Here is a 22781-nt window from a genome sequence, read left to right as displayed (position 1 = left end):
TTGCAGAGTGATTTCACCATCGGGTCCTGCAATACAAGTACTATCAGAGTCATTGATATTTTAGACATTTTTCTTTTTTTGTATCATAGTTAGAATCTATAGTTTCAATAAATGCATTGCATAAATATTATGGGCATCACAGACACAAATGCATGTACAATCTATGTCATGATTCTGTTAAACTTTATTTTGATACTGATATATTTCAGCTATTTGAGTCAAACAGAAGACGTGTGGAGACAACACCAGGCCAAAAAACACACAAATTATTATCCGCATTCGCTCAGTTTACCATGTGCTATTTATTTTAATATCTGTATTCATATTTTCACTTATTTAATTTCTTGTACAAGAAGTTTGGTATCGTTGACATTTTAGTGTTCAAATAAGAACCACAAGCCACCTACTGGTAAGTCTGAACAGGACAGTCAGAAGAGAATTTACCGTTTAAACTGTTTTCATCACATACATCAAATGAACCAGGCAATATTACAATAAATAAAATATAAAACAATGTCTTCACTTAAATAACCATAAGTGGAAAGAATATCTGGGAAAGAATAAAATAACTTTTAGTTTAAACCTGACAATTCCAGTTTCACCAATTTCACAGAGATATGTTTTTAAGTGCACAGCACAGATCAAGCCTTTGATTTGGTGATTGTTCCACTGAACCTCAAAGATGAGAAATTTCAAATTTTCATAATTCAGGGACATGCAGCTATGGCCAGGAATGACAAAAAAAAATCTGGATGACAAAGGGGCTTTAAGGTTTTGCTTCAGACTCAACTGCAAGCTTTGAGGTTTCGATGAAGTTACCCCTTTTCTGTTGGAATGGAATGTTTCGTTATAACTAATATGCTGAGGCTATGAGCAGTAGAACAGGGTTATTTCACCAAAGCAGCTGCTTTGAGGTTCTTCAGCTTCAACGTCATTGTTCCCATGAGTATAACCTATGGGCAAGCCTGCCCAAAGAGGAATGGGTGTAAATACAGGCGTTAATCACAGACATTAATGTTAGCATCGGAAAGAAATAAACGCTCAGATTCAACCTGGTCATAACTGTCTGTTTTATAAGACATGTAGCTTTAAACAGCCTTAAGCAATTGTATTTGTATAACCACACATCTCTCATAACTGTTTGGCATCTAGTAAGGTTTTACTAAAGAGTACTGTATAATTGAAACATGAAATTAGTTTCCAGTTGAGCTAAGCATTAAAGAATTCCTAGTCTTTCCTGTTTTCATTTTCAGTTTTTTTTTTCTAGTTTATTAACTATCTACTAATTCAACACAAGCCTAAACAGCCCTTCTTCCTCCCACCAAAGTCAGAACATAAAAGAGAGGTCTGCTAATTCCTTTAAGACGTATCGAGGGCAAAGTGTGGCAGCTGATGGGAGGAAGAGGAAGAGGAGAATTGCGGAGTCCAAGTGACTGTCAGACAGGAAATTCAAAAATCTCACTTCAGACCACAGCCAAACCAGTCACCAGATTTCACCAAACAAACCAAGCTTGTGACAAATGATGCCACCGTCATAAATCCTCACACTGACGCACACTTTACAGCCAGAATTATAGACTGGTGCCCCCCCCCCCCCCCCCATAATCTATATTCACCACCCTTTCACATAATGCTTCCTAAATCCACATGAGAAACAGCCAAACCTCACAAACAAGGTTTATAAAAAAGTCGCTAACCCTCAGACCACTGGGGTTTAACTGCATCCTGCTCTCTTGCCTTCCACTCTCCAGAATCAAATTCACAGCTTTAGTTCACAAGAAACCACAACATTTTTAGTTATTCTCTGACAGTTTTACCCTAACACTTACACTTTTACCCATTTGCACAGTTAAGTCTCAGTTAACCTTACCGAGAATCACTATAATAAGGCATTCTTGGGCATTTAACTAGTAACCTTCAAAACTACCAGTCCACGTCCTTAACCACTAGGCCAGCTACCTCCAGCCCACACTCAGATACCCCCCATGCTCCTGGCTGCCACACTGATCTTCCATGTAAAAGGGTGGGGAATTAAGACGACCAGCTTGTGCTGGGATTTTCTTTTCATGTCTTTTTCAAGGGTATTTTGGGCCAAGACACCAAGCTAGAAAAAGCAGGCTGATCAGAATTCTTAACAGACAGAAATCTATAGGACATGTCCCCTGTAAGAAGGGACAGAAAATGTGCTGTTGGTCACATGATCCCTCTCAGGAGAGATGGAACTGTTATGTCCATAAGTCCCCAAAAGTCCCACATTTCATTTTGGTATACAGCAACAACCCAGGGGCCGTGAAAAATCCTTCAATGTCACTTATAAACATTCAAATTCATTCCACAGCCATAGATCAGCAGGTAATTGATAGGTATGTGTATGAACTGCAGTGACTTTTTTGTGTGTGTATGTGTGTGTATGTGTGTGTGTGTGTGTGTGTGTGTGTGTGTGTTTGTGCACTCATACATGGGACCTTCTAACCCACGATAAAAAGCAGAAATGACAACGACCAAAGCACTGAGCCACTGACAAAGACAGTGCAGTCAAAACTTAGCCAAAAGAAAACGTGTCCTAGGAATAGAAATCTTGTTTTTTTTTTTTTCGTTAAAAAAAAAAAAAAGCATACTGTCCCCAGGTAGTCCAGGGAGGGACTCACGACTTGTGTGTGCAGCTCACAGACAGAAGTTTAATCAGCACGGAATCAAAAACAGAACAAAACCCTCCAGGAGTGTCAAGCTTGCCTCGTAATGGGCCGTAGGAGAGGTGAATCTGAGGTCCTGGGAACATTCAGAGAGGGGGGGTGGGTGAGAGGAAGAGGCGCGTTTGGAAGGGGGAGGGCATCTGAACTGGCACGCCCTCTACAGCTTTCTCCTCCTCCCCAACCTCACAGCCCCCCCCACTGAACTCTAGCCCCCCGTTTGCTCACCCACTCCGGAAAGCCCCACCCCTTTCCGCCTCACTGCTCATCTTCACCAAACACGTCGTTCTGTTTGCGCTTCATGTTCTCGAAGTCAAAGTCGCTGCCCGTCATGCGCTTGTAGATGTCCTTGATGTCGTTGCAGGTGGTCTCGAAGTGGGTGGTAGCGTCATACGACCGTGAGGCGAAAATCTGAGGCAGAACCACAAACACCGAGTTAGACCCAAGGCATTCCTGCAGACCCAGTCTCTCTCATGCGCTTGGTGCGCCCATACGATATGCCGCTAACCTGGCTCTCGTCGCCATCATCCGTAGGCTCATAAAGGTCGCTGATGGCCACAAACCTGCCGATGCAGACATAACAGAACAGGTCAGGCACAGGCAGTGCTGAGGACAGCTAAATCTCACCACCTGGTCTAAGATTTGTCTAACTACAATTCATCAGTGGTCCGGAGCATATTTTCAGACAGTGAATTGTTTTTTATTGACTATGTACCAAGACAAAATGCTCCGCCAAGGTCAAAGTCATTTTTATGAAGGCGAGCACCATCAATGCTTTTTCTCCAATTGCAACTGGAGATGCCCATCCAACTACAAACGCACCCTCAATGCGACTGGAAGGACTGAATAGGAAAAAAGCCAAACGGCACTTACTTTCGCTTATGAGAGTGTTATACAAAAATGTTGTGAGGAGAGAATGAAAAATGATTCGGATTGATAACCAAGATTGTAGAGGTGGAGGGTGCAGGCAACTAGAGGGGGCGGGACCAAGACATCTGATTGGTTGGTCCCACCTAACCTAGTTGCTTGGACCCACCTCCTCTACAATCTGATTGGTTTGCTCACCGAACCAATCATTTTTTGTTCTGCCCTCAAAACATTTTTGTGTAGGTAAAACTCCCATGAGCCTTACTTTTGATCAATGGGCTCCAGCAGCTCTAGCGCAGGTTCGACCTCGACCTCTGGCTCGCTGGTCTCCACCGTGGTGCTGGCGATGGCGATGTACTTGCCCTGGGCCGCCACATTGTGTGCATACGAGATCATGCACACATAGATGTCTATAGGAAGAAATAGCAGAGATGTCAGGGGAGAGGAGCCTCGGAGTGGAGGGTCTCAAGATCCCCTCTCGGGGGCTGCGGCTCACCTGACTTGCGGTTGACCTGGTTCTGTGGGATGATGATCTGGCAGGAGTTGGCATCATTGGTATTCTTTATGGGGTGGCTCAAGATGCAGATCACACGGATCACCTGACCGCATTTACGCACCCGGTCTGAGATGTAACTGGGGTCACAGATCAGCTGCTTACAGCGCGCCACCTGCAGGTCAGAGGCAGAATAGCACAATGAAAGAGAGATACGCATTCAAATACACATATATTTGCATAAACATATATGTGCATTCAAAAACACACCTTTCACAATTCAGCAACGTACTTAAAGTTTCTCTGTTAACAATATTTAAGTATGCATTGATTAAACAAACTACATTTTAAAAATGATTTCCATTTAAAATAAGGTATTTTTTTGCCCTTGTATCACAGCTTATTGTCACATTTCTCTATTTAAAAGTCGTACAGCAGACTGGACATGAGGCGTGTCCATACCTCTCCTTCAGACTTAACCCCGACCACGTGTCCATTCTCCATCACGATCTCCTCCACGGGCTTGTTCAGCATGTATGTCCCTCCATAAATCGCGCTCAGCCTGTGGGCGCACAGGGGACGCGTGATTTCAAAATGCTGTGAGGGCGAGCAAACACTGCACACCACTGGTCAAGCTGGGCTGATTTAATTGCATTGCTTCAAATAATCAATTTCAATACAAGTCTCACTAATGTGTTTAAAAATGGAAAAAAAGTGGCAGTGGGCGGGTCCTGAGGGGAGAGGAAGGTGTCACACCTGGCGAAACCCTGGGGTAGCTCACCCAACCCATACAGAGGGTACAGGTAGGGGCTCTTGCCATAGCGAGCCAGGGATTCACTGTACAGCTTGATGCGATTGATGGTCTCCAGACAGGGCTGGTCCAGGTAACTGTAACAATGCAAGCATAGGGCAGGCAAATGAAGACGACAGCTTTCCACTTGTGTCTGTGTTTGGGGGGGGGGGGCATGAGTCTCCCTGCACTTACTCATCTGTCCTGTAGAGGGCAAGGGCATGACCAGTGAAGTCGATGACATCCTGCCCCAGGTCAAATTTTTTATAGACGTCCCTCATGGTGGTAAGTTTAGGGTCAACGCCTTCAAACGTCTTGGAATCATTCTCATCAAAGTTTGCAACAAACACCAAGAACTTCCGGAACCTCCTCTTCTCAAACATTCCCATGAGATCTGCACATGGACAAGCAGAAATAAGAAATCACCTTTAATTCTTCGTTGAAACTTGAAGCGTTCGACAGCTGTGTGGTATCTCTGTTCTGCATTGAACTGGAAAGTACTGCTTGCTTACTGGAGGCCAGAGCTTCGCTCTCAGTGGAAGGCACCTTGTAGATCTTCCCGCCCTTGTAAACAAAGCTTCCCTCCACAACCTTGAAGTCCAGGTATCGGGTCACTTCTGTGTACAGAAGCATCTTCACCAGCTGACCTAAAGAAAAATGCAAGATGACCTGATTTGTGCCTATCACCAGTTTGCAGTTAAAGAACCACATGCACACATTAGCCAAACAACAATAAAAACAAACCGTTAGCCATGAGGAACTTGGGGATGAGATCAACATTCCAGTCTCGCCCCCTACCCATCGCCTCAGGGGGAGCATCTGCAATTCCGAATCGCTTGTACAACTAGCAGAACAAAAGGAAACTGAATTATTCACTATGCATTTCATACACCATCAGAATTCGGGGATTAAATCATTTTTTATCACACGGAGCTAAACACACTTAAAAATAGCACTGTAACCAAGCAACCATAATAAATTTAATTATTCAAATTTATATTTATGTTATGATTTAAAAGGATACACACACTTTATTGCATCCATTAACATGATTGAAATGAAACGCCACACCACAAACACACTCCCCTAATTTGGAGAACATCCAGTACGCGCTTCCGTATGAACACGCGAGTACATAAAAGGCCAGAGTCCTCCTCCGGGCGTTAAACCAGTTGGTCAGGTTGATCTCAGAAATGCAGTGTGATAGGATCGGATATGGAGCAACAGGAGATGAGGACACAGCATTCAATGAAAGGGCAAAGTGACATCAACATGATCATATGGTGAGACAGATGTGAAATCTCTATATTTAAACCAGTTTTAATTCTCTTGTAGTTTCAAACTCATACATGTTTTATGTCTTGGTAAACTATACTAGGAAAAATCTAACAAGGCAGGGTGTAGCTCAGCATGTTGAAGCCGTATGCCCAAACCAGGCAGGGCAATTGTGTCACGAGCGAGGTCATTAATCCCCAGCACCAAGGACACTGCAGGCTGCCTTACCCAGTGCTCTGACCCCAAACCTGTATATGTACACAAGACAGAGTATGTGATAAAACTACCAAATTAGCACATAGGGATTAATAAAGCACTGCTATTCTATTAATAAAGTGCTAGACTAAAGCTGAATTGTTTGTTTGCTTATAAGGCCTCAGTAATATAAATGACCTGCCTGATCGCTTGACAGACCCCGCAGCTGTGTAAATCACCAACTGTTTCCAGTCACACTGTCGCTGTTCTTCTTCACTATATGTGTTCTGAATGTACGGTGATTTCACAATTGACTTGGGAGATTTTGACCCCTGTTAACTTCTATATGGGCTTAGGATTCTGATAACTTGGGCAACCGTTTCAAGAATTTTACAAAGCCGACTGAGAAAGAAACTAAAGGAGGAACAAACGGGCAATTTTACAAGACAGAGAAGCATGTTTCAGTCAGTGCAACCAGCAAAAAGAGAGCAAACAATAGCAACATTTCTGTTGGAACCTAAATGTTTTGAAATGCTGGCAAGTATCACTTTGGGTGGCACTGGTTGTAGAAATAAGGCTGAGTAGGGCTGGCATGTGGCTTAACTGTCTTCTCATTGGTAGTTTTACTGGTTACAATTACATTAAAATGGACAGTGTTTGGTGCTGCGCAGGAACCACAGCCACTGTGGTTCTAGAGCCTGACTGGTGTCCATGTGCAGCATGTGTCTGCTTACCTCCTCCAGAGGAGTTATGGAGGAGCTTTCACCCCCATAATAAGGGTTCCGATCCATGTGCAAAACCTTCTTCCCGTTCACAGACATGATTCCTGATAGGATGCATTCCTGAGAAGAAAAAAAAACATGCACAAACTCAGACAGTACAGACAAGAACAGTGTCAGAAATGAGAGACAAGGTCTCAAAAAGGTCAGTTTCTGCACTAAATTAAACAAACACATAAAACATTTTCACAACACAATTAAGCCAAAATAACTTACACTGACAAAGTGATCTACATACAGACTGCATTGTCATTAATCAGTGATCTCTTCAAAAATCAAAACAACGAATAAAGTAGAACTTACATTAAAATAAGTACTATGACAGGGGTAAACTCTGAGATTGACTGGCACAATTCTAAACAATGCAGTCTTATTTATTGCAGTGGGCATTTCGACAATGGTTTTGGGAAGAGTCACACACACACACACACACACACACACACAAAACTAAAATGAATATTGGTGTAAATCAAAAGCCACCGGGGGGAGTTAATAAGATCTTTAAAAACTGCAGGACAGAAATAAAACCGCAGTTGTGTCCTTGTCAAATACACGCAGCTCCTTAAATTAACATTCAGTTTGGTATTGGTATTCTTTTTCACAATGCATTATAAAATCATCGTATTATATAATAGATCATAATATAACAGGTGCGTAAAGTGCAGAAAATGTTACCTGATTTAACATACAAACGTGTGGTTCCAATTAAAAATGTATCAGAAACCGGTTCTAAACGTTCAGTCACGGTGATGAGGGTGTTTTAAACAAATATTTACGAAAGAAAGGCAGAGCAAACACTAAACATAGCTTTAGTGCCTCAGTACGGGAAAGAGGCACCATCCTGCCGTCTCAGTTTTTTTTTCTGTGTTAAATCGATTTGAGTCTTCAGGCGACAGATTGAAGGGTTAAGAATCGGCAACGCCGAGCCCCTCTCAGCAGCAGCATCACTGCCCCCCTCCCCCCGCCGCTCTTCTATGGGGTTCTCAGGGCCGGCTATGATGCAACGGTGCATGCTGGGATACCTCTGGTCTTCCAAAACCGCACCCACGGTATTTGACAAGGCTGGGTCGCGACTGAGCGACAAACAGCACCAACGCTGTGCTTCTGTGGACCGATGGGGCACCGACACCTAAACGAGCGACTCAATTTTACACGCGACGCACTTATAAATATGCAATGTTTCCATTATCAAATAACCGTTTTCCTGACGTCTCGCGTCTGCAAATGTCGCGATGTGTTTAAACCTTTATTCCCACGTAGTCTCAGTATTTCAATATTATGGCCCTTAACGCGTGACGTCACACCGGCGCAACACTGTCATTTCTACGCTATTATGTAACATTGTTGCTTTTTCTCTCTATCTCAGTGTCCGAGTTTCACTTTACTCGCAAAATGTCAAACAGAAAGGTGCATTTGTATGTATTTTTCCATTAAAGCGCCTGCTCTTTGATTGTGTTAGGAGACATTAAGTTACAACATTACTCTGCAGACAGAGCTCTAATTATTCTCCAATGCAACACTAATTACATATGAATTAAAACCCACGTTCAGACCTGCACAGCCGTAATTCACCATACAGACTTAAGCGTATATGACATGCATTTATCTATTTTTTTAGCTATTCTTTGTTAAAGCGTAAATGTACAGCTCAAATGTCAAATGAATCCATTCGGGGAAACAATATACTGTTGGGTTGGGGAGGGGAAGCTCAATATACATAATTTAAAAACGGTTTTTTTCTCTAATGTCTCCAGGCCTACTGTATGTCGGTCTGCATGTCGCAGGATCTGTGCTTATGAATAAAGGTTGCAAATGTTACTGTACAACATCCTATTGTTTCACACAAAATGGATCTTCTTTTCCCCAAATGACATTACACCAGAAGACTGTAATACATCCCTTTACGAAGCCAGACACAAAATGGATCCTCTTTTCCCCAAAGCGCTTGAAAAAGCAAACCCATAAAATGACTTCATATCACAAAGATAAAATAACAACCTATGACAAGTTGTTACAATTGTTGCAAATGTAGGTGATCGAATGAATATTGGGACAAAATAGTAGTAATATATAAACGAGAATTCTTAATCCCCTTTTGTGATACTTATCATATGACACCTCAATAAAATGAGTAAGCATTTCCTACAGAATCAGGCGATTGTTACTCACTGTAAGTCCAGTGCCCAAAACGATCACATCGTATTCCTCATCCATCTTGTAATTTCACCTCTTTTTGTGTCTTCGATAAAATATGTGTCAGATATGGATGCTAAACGAGCCAAATCAAATGAATGTTTGTTTCTAATGTATGCCGAGGAGATCAGGCGGAATTCGCAAGGTTTTATATGGAACAGGTCACAGATGGAGCCTCCACACCTCTGAATGAGCAAACCCAAAGACGGTCCTGAGTGAGGGAGTGCACCCTCCCAGCTACAGCCGTCCGCGTCGGTAAATAGTGCGCTCCCATCGCCACCTCCCATTTTGGCCAGCCTGTGTCACTCATTTCAAGAAATACAACGCTAATGTATAATTATCGCCTGCATTTATAAAGTCTTATCATAGCACTCTGTAAATGCTACCATTTTTACAATTAACACAACTTGTGCAATTAATCTGATGATTGGAGTCAGTTATTCCAACTGTACAGCTAGTGACCTTGGTGCGGAGTTGGTATTCCTCCGCCAGCCAAATCATTTCTTCCAGCGTAGGATTCAATAGGATCAGTGTGTGTCCTTGTGTGTGTGTGTGTCACACTCAAATGAACCTGTAACGTTTTTTACCATGTGGTACGAAAAAAACTCAAATTTATAAAAATCTGTAAATAGAATAAAAAACTAAAATAGCTAAAAGTCTTGTATTTTGTTTGGTTACTTATGATTAAGGTTAGGGCTGGGTAGGGGTTAAGGTCGTCATGCTAGGATTAGAGTTCTCCCCATGGAAATGAATGGAGAGTTCACATAAAGATATGTATACGTGGACTGAGCGTGTATGTGTGTGTTTGTGTGTGTGTACGTATGTATTTATGGATGTGTGTTCGCTCGCATTTATAACAACAATGATAATGATAAAAGTGTTTGTTATTATTATTATTATTATTATTATGATTATGATTATTATTATTTACTTTTATTGTCTTGGACGGTGTACTTTGCAATGGCGGCCGCTAGAGGGCGTGGTTACATTATTTGCTATTTGGTAGTTCCGTGAAATAGGTAATTTTCTGCAGAACTTTTCAGCAGCACGGTGAATCCCAGTCGTAGGGCCAACCGGAGCGATTGGGAAGTGTTGGCTAATGTGTTAAAAGGGTGGAGCTGGCGGACCATGTTCATCTCGGCCGGTTGATAAGTCCCAGGCCGGATTAGTCTACTCAACCGTCAGATGGGAGAAACGGAGCCGAGACGGCGGACATCTCCGCTGAAGAACCTGGTGGCCGGCGGGGTCGGCGGAGCCTGTCTTCTGCTAGCGGGACATCCGCTAGACACGATTAAGGTGATTCTTATAGATTATTCAGGTGACATTAAATCTGTTAAGGCACGCATCTTTTTTTTACACTTCCTGCGAAGAATAGACCAGAGTTCCGATTCTTTGTGGATCTAAAATTTATCTGTACAGTGTAATTAATGCCAATAATGACATTAAAGCATTTTAGCGTAAAATGGAAAAAAAATACAGTACGTTTGCAAGTTTATGTTGATTTCGTTGTTAACTGTCATGAAGACCCGTTACGAAGAGAGTAGCCGTAGATACTGTCATTTCCACTTATGTTGTTCATTCTCTGGTTTAAATAATGTAAACCATATGATCTTGGGACTGTGACAGAAGTGCCTTGCCGTAAATTTGCTTTTCACGTAACCTAGGGATATAAAGGATAAACAGAGACATTATGTCTCTCATTAAGATGTAGAGAGACCGTTAGAGGTTAAAAACCCTGACTATTTCATTCCATTTTGGATTGTTCTGACCAGCAACGAGCCTTTGCTGAGGAGCTGCAGGTCGTGTCAGGAACCCAGCATCCTTGCTTTAGTTCAGTTAGGTGTGGATCGGGGTGTTTTACCTATTTAAATGATTAACGTTACTTATTGCAGACCAACCACAGGCTGTCAATGGTATGTTTTTACATCAGTGATGAATCCACTCAATTTCAGTGAGCTAAGCCTGTGTGTCTGTGATCAGAAGGTCGCCAGTTCGAACCCAGCCTCGGCATGTCTGCGGGTCCTTGAGCAAGGCCATTAACCCCCAGAACCCTGGGCCCCACAACAGGTGGCTGCCCTTAGCGGACAACTTACTCTACAGAGAGCAAGTTGGGGGATGCGTAAAGAGAATTTCCCCACGGGGATCAATAAAGTGTCAATTTCTGACCACTTGTGAAAAATCCACACCGCACAAAATTTGGACGCTCAAGGAGAGATGGATTTTTAACAGGAAGTAAACAGCGTGCAGCACCCTACTTCCTTGTAGGTCTCTGGGGCTGCTTTACCCTGACATGTGACATAATAATTCACTGTATGATGTAATACCCTGCTGTGTTTCATAGCCTCAGCTATTGGCACCAAAATTTAGCATTCACAAAACAGTATTTCAGAAATGCGAACACGTCACTTTTGCCAGATGTTCCCCTGAGTCTTTATCTACAGAAACATGTCCGTATTGATAACAGGGCCTGTGAGAGAGCTTCTTATTGCACACCTGATTGTCTGTTACACACCCCAAGCATCTGCTCAGGAGTTACTTTCTGATAAGCTTAAATAGCCTTGGTTCAGTTGCCTCCTGGGTGTCTCGCTGTAGTTAGAGTACTCACTGTGTGAATAATGTGCTAATATAACGCCCATATCTAGAAAAGGGGATAGAAGTAATCCAGCAAACTATAGGACAGGGTTATTCAATTCACGGTCCTCGAGGTCCGAGCACTGCTAGTTTTCCAGCCTTCCTTTACCTGTCAGTCAGGTGTGAAGCCTCTGACCAATCAGAATCAGTAATTATTAAACAACTACCTGGGGGAACTGAAAACACGGCCTGGATTTGGAATCGAGGTCCAGAGTTGAAGAACCCTGCTATAGGCCAATCAGTTTAACTAGCATTACTGGAAAAATAATGGAAGCTATAATCCAAGTGAAAATGGTAGATTACCTGTATGTAAATAACATTCTGAGGGATAGCCAACATGGATTTAGGAGAGGTAGATCCTGTTTAACGAATCTACTTGAGTCCTTTGAAGAAGCTACAAGAGAAATTGATCACAAAAAGGCCTACGATGTGATCTAGTTAGATTTCCAGAAGGCCTTTGATGTTGTCCCCCACAAACGGCTCTTGCTTAAGCTGAAAGCTGCAGGGATTTTAGGAACTGGATCAAAAACTGGTTAACTGACAGCAAGCAGCAAGTAGTTATTAGAGGCACAATGTCACAGTGGGCCTGCGTTCATAGTGGGGTACCGCAGGGTTCAATTTAAGGGCCACTATTGTTCCTAATTTACATTAATGATATTGACACCAATACATACAGTAAACTGGTTAAATTTGCAGACAACACCAAGGTGGGTGGTGTAGCAAATACTGATCTAGCAGCAGTGTGGCTACAACGGGATCCGGATTTAATTAGCAACTGGGCTGATACCTGGCAGATATAATTTAACATAGATAAATGTAAGGTAATCCATGCAGGGAGCAGAAATATAAAGTACAGATATTTTATGGGTTCCACTGAAATAAAGGTAGCTGATTACGAGAAAGATCTCGGTGTGTATGTTGATGCTTCCATGTCCCACTCTAACCAGTGTGGAGAAGCAATAAAAAAGGCCAGTAGAATGTTGGGTTATATCTCTAGGGGTGTGGAGTTTAAGTCAAGGGAGGTGATGCTACGATTATATAATTCCTTGGTAAGACCCCACCTAGAATATTGTGTGCAGGTTTGGTCGCCATACCTTACAAAGGACATTGCTGCTTTGGAAATGGTTCAGCGGAGGGCTACGAGAATGATTCCTGGTCTTAGAGGAATGTCTTATGAGGAGAGGTTAGCTGAGCTGAATCTGTTTAGCCTCGAGCAAAGGAGACTAAGGGGGGACATGATCCAGGTATATAAGATTCTAACAGGTCTGGATGCTGTTCAAATGGCTATTAGTTTAAATACTAGAACTTGTGGCCATAAGTGGAAATTAGCGGGAGAACATTTTAAAACAAATTTGAGGAAGCACTTCTTTACACAGCATGTAGTTAGAGTATGGAATAGTCTTCCTGCTAATGTAGCGGAAGCTAAAACCCTGGGTTCCTTTAAATCAGAGCTAGATAAGATTTTAACAACTTTGAGCTATTAGTTAAGTTCTCCCCAAATGAGCTTGATGGGCCGAATGGCTTCCTCTCGTTTGTAAATTTCTTAAATTCTTATGTTCTAATAACCTCCAAAGGCTCGCTAACTTAATATTAGCTTCGCCAGTACCTGTATGACTACGATACAAAAATTCACACTTTGTGGAACATTCAAAGTATACGTCGTGACAGAGAGGATAAATAGTCGCTTTTATATGCAGTCACCAGGGTCCAACGGCAGGGCAAATTGTGACGGGCATTCTGAAGAAAATGCAATTTTTACCACAGACATGGTATTTAAAAACATAGTCTGCATAGTATCATTTATTTTTCTCAATCACAACATTTTTCTATGGACACAGATGAGTCTGGACATGGACACACTTGTCCATGTACAAACAGGTTGACGATCCCTGGCAATCATCAAATATAAGTATAGAAATAATTACTATGAGAAATAACTATATATAAATAAAAATATTAATTTAAAGGCCTCAAATTGCATGAATTGTAATTAATAACAAGCTTCTTTTCATCTTTACCACCATAATGCCCTGGAATCTGTCATGTATCCACAGGTCTGTCTACAGACCCAACCCAGAGGGACCTGCAGCCAGAATGTCATGTATAGGGGAACGTATGACTGCTTTCTTAAGACAGTGTCCAGAGAGGTACTCAAATGGCACAATGCTCCCCCCATCCGGCCACCGGCTCACTTTGCTCCACGTAGAAACTGGGTTCATTGGCTTCTGCTCTGTATCCCTCAGGGGCTTCTGGGCCTCTACAAGGGCATGGCAGCCCCCCTGGCTGGTGTGACCCCCATGATGGCCATCAGCTTCTTTGGCTTCAGCCTCGGGAAGCAGCTGCAGCAGCCAGACCCCAACAATCCGCTCACGTCAGTGCTGGTGGGGAAGGGGGTCGATATTCAAGATGACATCTCCGACCGACAGTGGCTAGAGACCTTGTGCCTCTGGTTGGATTGGTGACTGAACAAGATGTACGTGTAGTTGGGTTAGAGTCACATGGGATGGTGGTCCTTCTCTCACCTGTTCAGGCATACCCAGATATATCTGGCTGGGATGTTGGCCGGCACCTTCACGACTGTTATTGTGGCTCCGGGGGAGAGAATCAAGTGTTTACTGCAGGCGAGTAACTCCATTCATGAGCCGTGGCCTGTGATTGTCATAGACTGTGCCAAGTGTGTGCTGGAGAAGGTCTGGGTTTTTCATGTAAACAGGTACAGTCTTCAGCAGGGAAGCGGAAGTATACCGGCCCAGTGGACTGCGTGATACAGCTTTTTAAGGAACGCGGCATTCGTAGTATCTACAAGGGAACCATGCTCACACTTATCAGAGGTACCTTCCCAAGCGTAGCTTCAATGCGTGCCATCCAGGAGGAGGCTTTACATTGGGTATGATTATGGGTGGCACATCAACTCCTGCTCTCACTTCATTCAAGGTACCATCATACATTATAATGAGCAGTTAACAAACACTGTAGACTTTTAGTATGTCATGTTCACTGTGCTGAGACTAATGCACGAGTATTAAATGTTCAAGCAGTTGCATGTGCTGTGGTGACAATCAAAGCCATCAAATGGCAAAAGAGGCAAAGATTTTCAAGATTTCAAGATTTGCAGATGTTAATCATTATTGAAAGACCTACTTTTTATGACTTCCCTCCTAAGTCTGAACTCCATTTGCTGATTGACAGCATTATAGTTCAGACCATCGACCGGGTTGATGTTTAGATAATATGAGGACAAGTGTTCAGACTGGAACCTTACAAGCATATGGGCATTTCCAGATGTGCCTTCCACTGGTTTGTACTTCCTGACTTACGAGTACTTGAAGAAGTTCCTGACTCCTGAAGGCCGAAGGTCAGCAATACAACAATCACTCCGAACTAAAGAGATAATCCTCAAAAATTAAGAGAAAAACTATATAGTACTGGTATACAGTTTCTAAAAATGCATTTCTCCTTTGTCTTTTGATGAATGTTTCTAGTGTGAATGAGCTGAGCACGCCACAAATCCTTTTGGCCGGTGGTGTGGCTGGAATTTTCAACTGGCTGGTAGCTCTTCCACCAGATGTCCTGAAGTCCAACTTCCAAACAGGTATGCCGAGCTGTACCGAGGTGACTGTGGACAGTATCAGTGTCCTCTACAATTTACCTTGGATCTGTATTTAGACCTCAAATAATATCATCTCCATCTTATGGAAGTAAAAATGAAAATCCAGTCTCTGTCATTCCATATATAGATTTGTGGTGTTGACTCGCCGTGTGTTCTAGCTACAGATGGTCAATACAGGGGTCTGCGAGATGTTCTCCGGAAGCTGATTCAAGAGGAGGGTGCATCTGCGCTCTATAAAGGCTTCAACGCTGTGATGCTGAGAGCTTTCCCCGCCAATGCGGTAACTTAAGCCTGATAGCAACATTGAGGTGGAAGGCCCAGTACTAGTGATGGCCAAATGAAGCTTCATGAACCATTTGCTGTATTTTCTAACCCCACTAGATGGTGCTCTCTGTTCAACAAAGGGCTCAATACGTGCCCCAATGCACCATCTAGTGGGGTCAGAAAACACAACAAATGGTTCATGGAGCTTCCTTTGGCTGTCACTCCCCAGTACTACCCATGATAGTCCCCAGGTCTTAGACCTTCACATGATAATTGATTATTTCAAAATGGATGGAATTTTACAAGCTGGTTCTTGAGACCTGACTGAGCATCATCAACCATAATGATAACCTTTGGCTCTGCTGCTTATGAATGTTCCTTGGGTCTTTGTCTATCTTCCAGGCATGTTTTCTGGGTTATGAAGTGGCCATGAAGTTCTTGAACTGGGCAGCTCCAGACTTATAGTGAGCATGGACCTCAGCACTGGGACCACAATCATTGAGCCAAATAAGGAGATGATGGACTTTCATGTTATAAAACAATTCTGTTATATCCCAGCAGTGTTTACATTTTTGTGAAATGAAAAATATAACATTTTTTATGGTGTATGCAAAAGTATGTGCTCACTGAAAAATGTGGGAACCATTCATATACTATGGTGAGAAATAAATATTTTGTAATTCACAAATACTAAACATAACATTATACAACAGTATTTCCCCACTTTATTACACATGTTATAATTTTTGAAAATAATTTATAATAAATAAATTTTGTAATTTCTTTTATTACGCACATGAGATTTTTTTCAGTAGGCAGCACGTGTCATTTCCTACTTGCCCTCTTATTTTCCTTGGTCATAATTAAGTGAAACGAAAACGAGTGTTTTTTATTTATTATTTCGAAAACCAGTTAGTTGCACCGATACAAATAAAGTTTATTATTGTTTTTTATTTCGCAAGTTAATTTTAATTTTAATGGTCGCGCTGGCTTGTTAAATGTTGAACTACATTTCCCATGAAACGCTGCGGGGGGTTCACTTCCTTCCTGGATCTGCACTCCTGTCTGCGGGGAAAAGGTGAAATACTCTTACGGACATATTACTGTTACTTTCAGGTCTTTTGTCGCAATCGTACATCATTTGTATGAGGGCCGGATTAAAATAAGCAAAAGAAATGAAATCGTAGTGACTTACTGCCAGTGTCAGTAGCTGTGGTCTATTATACACAATATATATAATACAGTTTATTATGCGAAATTTACCATCCGGTGCAAATTTGATTTCTTTATTAGCAGGTTTGCAAACTTTGGTCAGCTGGCAGGCGAGAGAATTTCAGTTAGAGAAAAGTCTGCACATACGTTTATATGTATGTAACAGTTTTATTACCTTGTAAATAGTCTGTGCGGTCTGACTGTCCCAACGATTATGATGTAGCTAATTTTAGGTCTATAATGGAATATTATAGATATGCCGCAAGATTTCTTGCATCAGCCTGAGTATCACGCCACATGCGTGAGAGTTGGTAACCCTGTATTAGATATCCCACCGCCCTCATCTGATCTGCAGGGTATTCCACAATTCTGCGCGAAATTGGCCGCTGGCTTTGGGGATCGAAAGCCTTGAAGTAACCCTAAGCGGAAGTCTGCGCTACTCGCGAAGCTGATTCGGGGTGTACGTATTTAACCGGCGTGCTGATGGATATGTGAACTTGTTTGCGTGGATATCGTGACTTGATGCGCACGATGTCACTACAGCCCGCATGAAGGCTTCTTGGCGATCACAATGCCCTTGGAGGTGACGTGGCCGTTCCCCCAACGCCCCTACTTGGGCTGGCGGCTCTCGAGCTCCCTGATCATGGGCATGGTGGGGTCCTACAGCTACATCTGGACTAGTGAGTCACCTGTTGTTTCCCTTGCCCATTGCCTGAAGCTCTCCTTTCAGTCTTCCTCTCTTGATGCTTATTCCTTTCTCATGGTCTTCTTCTGACCCCTACAGAGTACATGAACTATCTGACTGTCCACAATCAGAATGTTCTTCACGATCTGATAGACAATCGGCCGCAGAACACGCCTCTCATCACCCTGTCAAATCATCAGTCCTGTATGGATGACCCACACATCTGGGGTATGATGAGTTCCAGCTCTCAACCTCAGTCGTGTCATTGTTGGTACAGAATTTTCACCCAGTTGGTTTGTGTAGCGTTCATTGCAGCAGTTTTTATTGTCTTGATGGGTTTCTAATTGTCTCCACATTTCTTTAGGAATTTTGAAGCTCAGACACCTGTGGAGCTTTAACAAGATGAGGTGGTGAGTGAACTGCCTTTATTATGCTTAAGGAGGACTATGTTGGCCTTTAATGCAGGCGTCAGATCAACAGGCAGGCAAGGAAATATCATGACCCCACAAGGAAATTGACTAGGTGTTTGCTGTAGGTGGCAGCAATGACTTTCACAGAGCAGAGGTCAACCAAGAAAGAGCAGAAGAACTATTGTTGTAGGAGGTGCGGAGGTATCCGCATATCTAGTTTTTTTTTATGTCCAGATCATTTATACTGTCCAAACATTATACTGCGGTATTTGGCATTTTCAAAATAAACACTATTCTGGCATTATGATATCTTTGGCGATAAAATTCACCACCGGGACCCAGTTAATTTCGTCGTACTTTAACACCACCCAAGCCAAGGGTCATAACTTTTAAAATGGTTCATAAAAAGCTGTTACCATTTCACTACACTGCTTGTGTTTTTGTTTGTTGCAATACTTCTGCCCTCTTCTGGTCTGATGGAATATCACTGCTGTATGCATGTACCGACCACAGCCAAATGTAGTATAAACACAAGGTTTCGTGCACAACCGTCTGTAGTCCGAAAGCGCACATGGAAAAGTGAGCTGTCAGGTGTTGTGTGACGGATCTCCTTTTAGTCAGTAAGATTCGAGGTTGTTAACGTTGGAGGAGTTTGGTTCTCCACTGGTAATGTGTATCTCTTAGTGATGGGGGTTTATCACCGTCCCAAAGTTCCCTAAGTTTGACCAAAGCTTTTGCGTCACACTCAGAGTATTTTGTCATGGGGCTCCGTCTCACTCATCCTTGTCTTTCTGTCTGCTGTTTCCCCTGGGGTCCGACTGTCCCGTCTGCTTGGGGCCGGTCTCTCGGTTCACAGGACTCCGGCCGCATCCGATATTTGTTTCACCCGAGAGTTTCACTCCAGGTTCTTCAGCCGGGGGAAATGCGTTCCTGTGTGTCGAGGTATAGTTGCCATTGGCTGCCCGGCCATCACAAAACACCCCCCAAAGGCTGCTGGAGTTAAATTTGGAAATAAGATCCAAGCAGAACTTCCTAGCTCTTATTTGTTGATTGAAAAGACGAGACGCCTGCCTACAGATTCTGTTGTTTCCCTAGGTGATGGTGTGTATCAGAAGGGCATGGACTTCATCCTGGAGAAGCTGAACAGAGGGGAGTGGATTCACATATTCCCAGAGGGTATGGCACTGCCCCCCCCCCCCCCCCCCAATAGGGAACGTGGCACCTTGACACACAAACACTTTATGGGGTTTGTTATTATCACAGCTACATGTATAACTGCAGTATATTCAGATGACTTAAAATGACTGAATGAATGAATGTCTTTACAGAAGTACAATTAGTTTGCTATAGGATACAATAAAGTGAATTAAAATAGAACAAAAAAAGATAAAATAACAATAAAGTAGTAAAAAGCAGCACCAGAACCAATGCAGTAGTGAAAATAGCTATTAAATGACAATTAAATAAGTGTTATTTAAGTTTAAGGCACTACATGACAGTAGACAAATAGTCTTCCTTTCCCCCCCCCCAGGAAAAGTAAACATGACTCAGGAGTTCATCAGGTTAAAATGGGGTAAGTTTAAATCTGGTTTAAACCTGCAGACTCCTTCATACTTGAGGCACTGTGTGCCGTGGACCTTTCTTCAAGATGCCTAAAGAGTAGGACTCTGCTTGCCTGTCGCTGCAGGGGTGGGGCGTCTGATAGCCGACTGCGCCCTGAACCCCGTCATCCTTCCGCTTTGGCACGTAGGTCAGTAAATCGGACGTCAGCATCTCAACAGGGCATATTTGCAGTGAATATGCACATGGATGCCATAATATACCTGCTGTAATTATTAAATCCTTCTTCAGGAATGAATGACGTCCTGCCCAATGAAGCTCCATATATTCCCAGGATTGGACAGGTGAGGCACGTTAATCCTACTCATTTAGAAACGTACGAAATATTGGAAATTTAGACAAGGCTTTTGTGGCAGCCATGCTGGTTTTTATTTTCTGCTATTAGCTTTGATTTTGACTGAATTACAAATATGGATCTAGAAATCATGGATCCAAAGAGCTTCCATGAGCTGCCATCTATACCCCATACCCCAATATCTTTCAAAATGGTTAGAAAAATGTACATCCTTCTTATCTTGATTCAGTGCCAACAGTAAAGGTTAGTAAAGGTTCTCCTTTTGTAAAAAGAATGATCATGTTTATAACCTGGTTGTGTCTTTTGGATGCTTATGATTGTAGTTTACAATATTTAGAATAGTCAGTTTACGGTTTACTTTGAATTCTTTGTCAATCCTTAATGCATTTTGTTCTGTTACTGTGTGAGTTATGTTAAAATGTCTGTCTTGTCAGAAAATTACGGTTTTGGTGGGGAAGCCATTTACTGTCAAGCATCTGGCCGAGAGATTAAAGTCTGAGAACAAAAATCAGGTGAGATTTTCACTTAAAGTGCTATTTCTGATCCATCAACGAACATTTTAAGTTCTATTTTTTTATAAATGCTTACATGTCTATGTGACATTCAAATTCCTAGATTGCTGTATAGGGTAAATCTGTCCAATCAGCTTTAGTAAATAGTGCTAATTTATTGGTTAACTTATGGCTCCCAGGTTAACTGATTAAGTAAAAGAGTAAATGATCTGGAGTAAAAAGTCCTACTGTTCACCAGCACAATTAGTGACTAGCAGAATCTTGCAAAGGTAAATTTTCACTATATATTTTTCCATTTTCTGGATAAATATTAGATAGATCGTTCTCAGCCTCTTTCAGACAGACACGTTTCATTTTAGCTGTTTTCAGTCTTTAAATCCAAATTTGGGTTTATGCTAATATACATAAGCTCAGACTGACATATCTCTGTATTTGTTTAATTTTTCTTCAGGTGGAGATCAGGAAAGCTCTGACTGACTTTATCCAGGTGGAGTTTCATGGGCTGAAAGCCCAGGCAGAGACCCTGCACCAGCGGATTCAGAGTAGCAAGCGATAGCCATTCTTGGTTGAGCCTGGTCCGCCCCAAATGTGAAGCAAGTGCCACGCAGTACCACTGCTGTACCTCAGATGATGCCCAAACTCCCGCCGTCAGAGACTGAAGTGCGGCGCTCACAACCTCACTTGGACCAGAGATGTGTAACGTGTGGACACTCTTCTGCCTTTTAGGAAATTTTACCAGTGACTATAAATAGAAATGATAAATGGAAATGATTTTAAGGTGGGGGGAGGGAACAGCAGTGTACTTCAGGTATCGTTGAGGTTTTTCAGAGTTTATTTTCCTGTTTTTGCTAAACCTACTATCTAATATTTTTATGCCACAAATCACCATCATAAAATGTGACCTCATTTCCTTTGTAAAAGGTTGCAGTGCTCACCTTTCTATGTACTGCATTTCTAACTGGAAAAATTCCTATATGGACAAAACTTTGTAAAAAATTTCCCATAATCTTTTGATGCTAGTTCTTCATTGATTTCCCCGTAATGCAGTATCAGAATGAGATTCTAACTTAATAATATGATTTAGCAAGTTGTGATTTAATATGACTGTGCACTTAACACATCGAGTCATAAATGTAAAATAATCATATAGGCAGGATACACGTGCATGTTGACTAGAATTCTGGATGTTTTACTGATCCGTCTTGAAGTTTATCGGCAAAATATATTCAAGCTTTTTACTGAAATTAAGAATAAAGTTTAGAAAACATGGTGCCCACCTGAGGCCATTATGTCGCCAGGTTAGAAGTCAGGGCTTCTGCTTGCTAAAGTTTAAGATGTGCCTCGCTGTGTTGTGTAAAACACCTTTATTCTGAAAGCCAAAAGGTGACACCACTGCAATTAAGAGGGCTGAATGTTTTTATTCATCTAAAATACAGATAATTTAAACGTGGCTGATATAGATCTGGGTCTTCCATTAAGGAAAAAAAATCCATCCGTCCATCCATTTTGTCCTGTTCAGGGTCGTGGGGGGTCCAGAACCCATCCCAGAGGCTACAGGCTACAGGCAGGGAACAACCCAGGATGGACTGCCAACACTTAGCAGGAAAAAAACAGTAAATCACAACTCATGAGTGCACTTATTAAACTACACAAGGTTATGATAAAAGCTGGTGATATGCTGTGTGAAGGTTGCTTCCCTAATAATATGAGAGGTGCCACATAACAGGATCTGTGAGCCTAGGATTTATTTTACGGTTTGGCAGCTGACAGGGATGGAACCGTTTTTACCGTATGAGATGTCCTGTGGGACGCTATGTAATGTCAAGTATGAGTATTTCTTTGTCCAATGTGTACCCGGTTATTTTTCACTTCATGCACTATTTACTATTTAAATGACAATTTCTGTGTAATTTTGGTACTCTGATAGGCAATGACATTGTAAAATATGAAATTTATAATGTTGCCCTACTTTAATGAATTCCTTTTTTTTTCTTGGTCATTGCATCGAATCAGTGAAGTTTTGAATTTTGTATTACTATTAAAACGGCATGATTTTGTCTACCTAGTGCAATGTTATTACAGTTAAATTTGGGTCCTTAAAATGGAAAAACGTCATCTACCGCATCTCTTCTAAGAACCCCTGCACAAATGCATTCATTTTACAACCCTTCTGGTCAGCACGATTTCCTCTACAGAGAGAAGACCTGTGGTCCTTCGCAGTTTTTTTCCCCTAATGAGCTTTCCTCCTCTGTGCTTCACA

General features: G+C 42.1%; 3 protein-coding genes across 7 annotated transcripts; 2 read left to right on the top strand and 1 right to left on the bottom strand.

The window, feature by feature from the left end:
- Positions 1-166: 166 nt before the first annotated feature.
- LOC111857058 (rab GDP dissociation inhibitor alpha) lies at positions 167-9516 on the bottom strand. 2 transcript variants are annotated; one of them, XM_023837534.2, is made up of 11 exons: positions 9259-9516; positions 7045-7152; positions 5585-5684; positions 5353-5487; positions 5036-5234; positions 4807-4938; positions 4513-4612; positions 4054-4225; positions 3823-3967; positions 3199-3253; positions 167-3101 (listed from the first exon to the last, which is right to left on the bottom strand). In XM_023837534.2, the coding sequence occupies exons 1-11, from the start codon at positions 9301-9303 to the stop codon at positions 2949-2951; spliced, it is 1344 nt and encodes a 447-aa protein (XP_023693302.1). In that variant the 5' UTR covers positions 9304-9516; the 3' UTR covers positions 167-2948. The 2 variants fall into 2 exon arrangements, with proteins under 2 accessions (XP_023693302.1, XP_023693303.2); XM_023837535.2 differs by lacking the exon at positions 9259-9516 and adding an exon at positions 7765-8002.
- A 773-nt stretch (positions 9517-10289) lies between these two features.
- On the top strand, positions 10290-16773 carry LOC111857061 (mitochondrial carnitine/acylcarnitine carrier protein). Of its 3 annotated transcripts, XM_023837543.2 has the most exons (9): positions 10290-10578; positions 13968-14060; positions 14157-14284; positions 14444-14534; positions 14627-14744; positions 15196-15268; positions 15396-15505; positions 15682-15803; positions 16190-16748. In XM_023837543.2, exons 1-9 carry the CDS (start codon positions 10468-10470, stop codon positions 16250-16252), a joined length of 909 nt encoding a protein of 302 aa, XP_023693311.2. In that variant the 5' UTR covers positions 10290-10467; the 3' UTR covers positions 16253-16748. The 3 variants fall into 3 exon arrangements, with proteins under 3 accessions (XP_023693311.2, XP_023693310.2, XP_023693309.2); XM_023837542.2 differs by having other exon boundaries at positions 13968-14284; positions 15688-15803; positions 16190-16773; XM_023837541.2 differs by having other exon boundaries at positions 13968-14284; positions 16190-16773.
- Positions 16774-16812: 39 nt separating this feature from the next.
- Positions 16813-22582, top strand: tafazzin (tafazzin, phospholipid-lysophospholipid transacylase). 2 transcript variants are annotated; one of them, XM_023837545.2, is made up of 12 exons: positions 16817-16865; positions 17355-17459; positions 17543-17679; positions 17784-17912; positions 18049-18094; positions 18951-19036; positions 19190-19270; positions 19626-19667; positions 19782-19844; positions 19946-19998; positions 20444-20521; positions 20973-22582. In XM_023837545.2, the coding sequence occupies exons 3-12, from the start codon at positions 17571-17573 to the stop codon at positions 21075-21077; spliced, it is 792 nt and encodes a 263-aa protein (XP_023693313.2). In that variant the 5' UTR covers positions 16817-16865; positions 17355-17459; positions 17543-17570; the 3' UTR covers positions 21078-22582. The 2 variants fall into 2 exon arrangements, with proteins under 2 accessions (XP_023693312.2, XP_023693313.2); XM_023837544.2 differs by lacking the exon at positions 17355-17459 and having other exon boundaries at positions 16813-16865.
- Positions 22583-22781: the final 199 nt, after the last annotated feature.

Source organism: Paramormyrops kingsleyae, chromosome 8 (assembly GCF_048594095.1).
Source record: "Paramormyrops kingsleyae isolate MSU_618 chromosome 8, PKINGS_0.4, whole genome shotgun sequence".
NCBI lineage: Eukaryota > Metazoa > Chordata > Actinopteri > Osteoglossiformes > Mormyridae > Paramormyrops > Paramormyrops kingsleyae.
The sequence above is the reverse complement of the archived record's forward strand: the minus strand, read 5'-3'. Positions and strand labels throughout refer to the sequence as shown.

Bases quoted from the DNA above. Each gene is read 5' to 3' on its own strand.
- LOC111857061 (XM_023837541.2), top strand. From the start codon at position 10,468: ATGGGAGAAACGGAGCCGAGACGGCGGACATCTCCGCTGAAGAACCTG. The intron at 14,535-14,626 runs GCGAGTAACTCC...TCATGTAAACAG, and splicing joins GAATCAAGTGTTTACTGCAG to GTACAGTCTTCAGCAGGGAA. The intron at 15,506-15,681 runs GTATGCCGAGCT...CGTGTGTTCTAG, and splicing joins GAAGTCCAACTTCCAAACAG to CTACAGATGGTCAATACAGG.
- LOC111857058 (XM_023837534.2), bottom strand. From the start codon at position 9,303: ATGGATGAGGAATACGATGTGATCGTTTTGGGCACTGGACTTACA. The intron at 5,685-7,044 runs GTAAGCAGACAC...TTGTTCTGCTAG, and splicing joins CCATAACTCCTCTGGAGGAG to TTGTACAAGCGATTCGGAAT. The intron at 4,939-5,035 runs GTAAGTGCAGGG...GCATTGTTACAG, and splicing joins GCCCTCTACAGGACAGATGA to TTACCTGGACCAGCCCTGTC.
- tafazzin (XM_023837544.2), top strand. From the start codon at position 17,571: ATGCCCTTGGAGGTGACGTGGCCGTTCCCCCAACGCCCCTACTTGGGC. The intron at 19,668-19,781 runs GTAAGTTTAAAT...CTGTCGCTGCAG, and splicing joins GTTCATCAGGTTAAAATGGG to GGGTGGGGCGTCTGATAGCC. The intron at 19,999-20,443 runs GTGAGGCACGTT...CTGTCTTGTCAG, and splicing joins ATATTCCCAGGATTGGACAG to AAAATTACGGTTTTGGTGGG.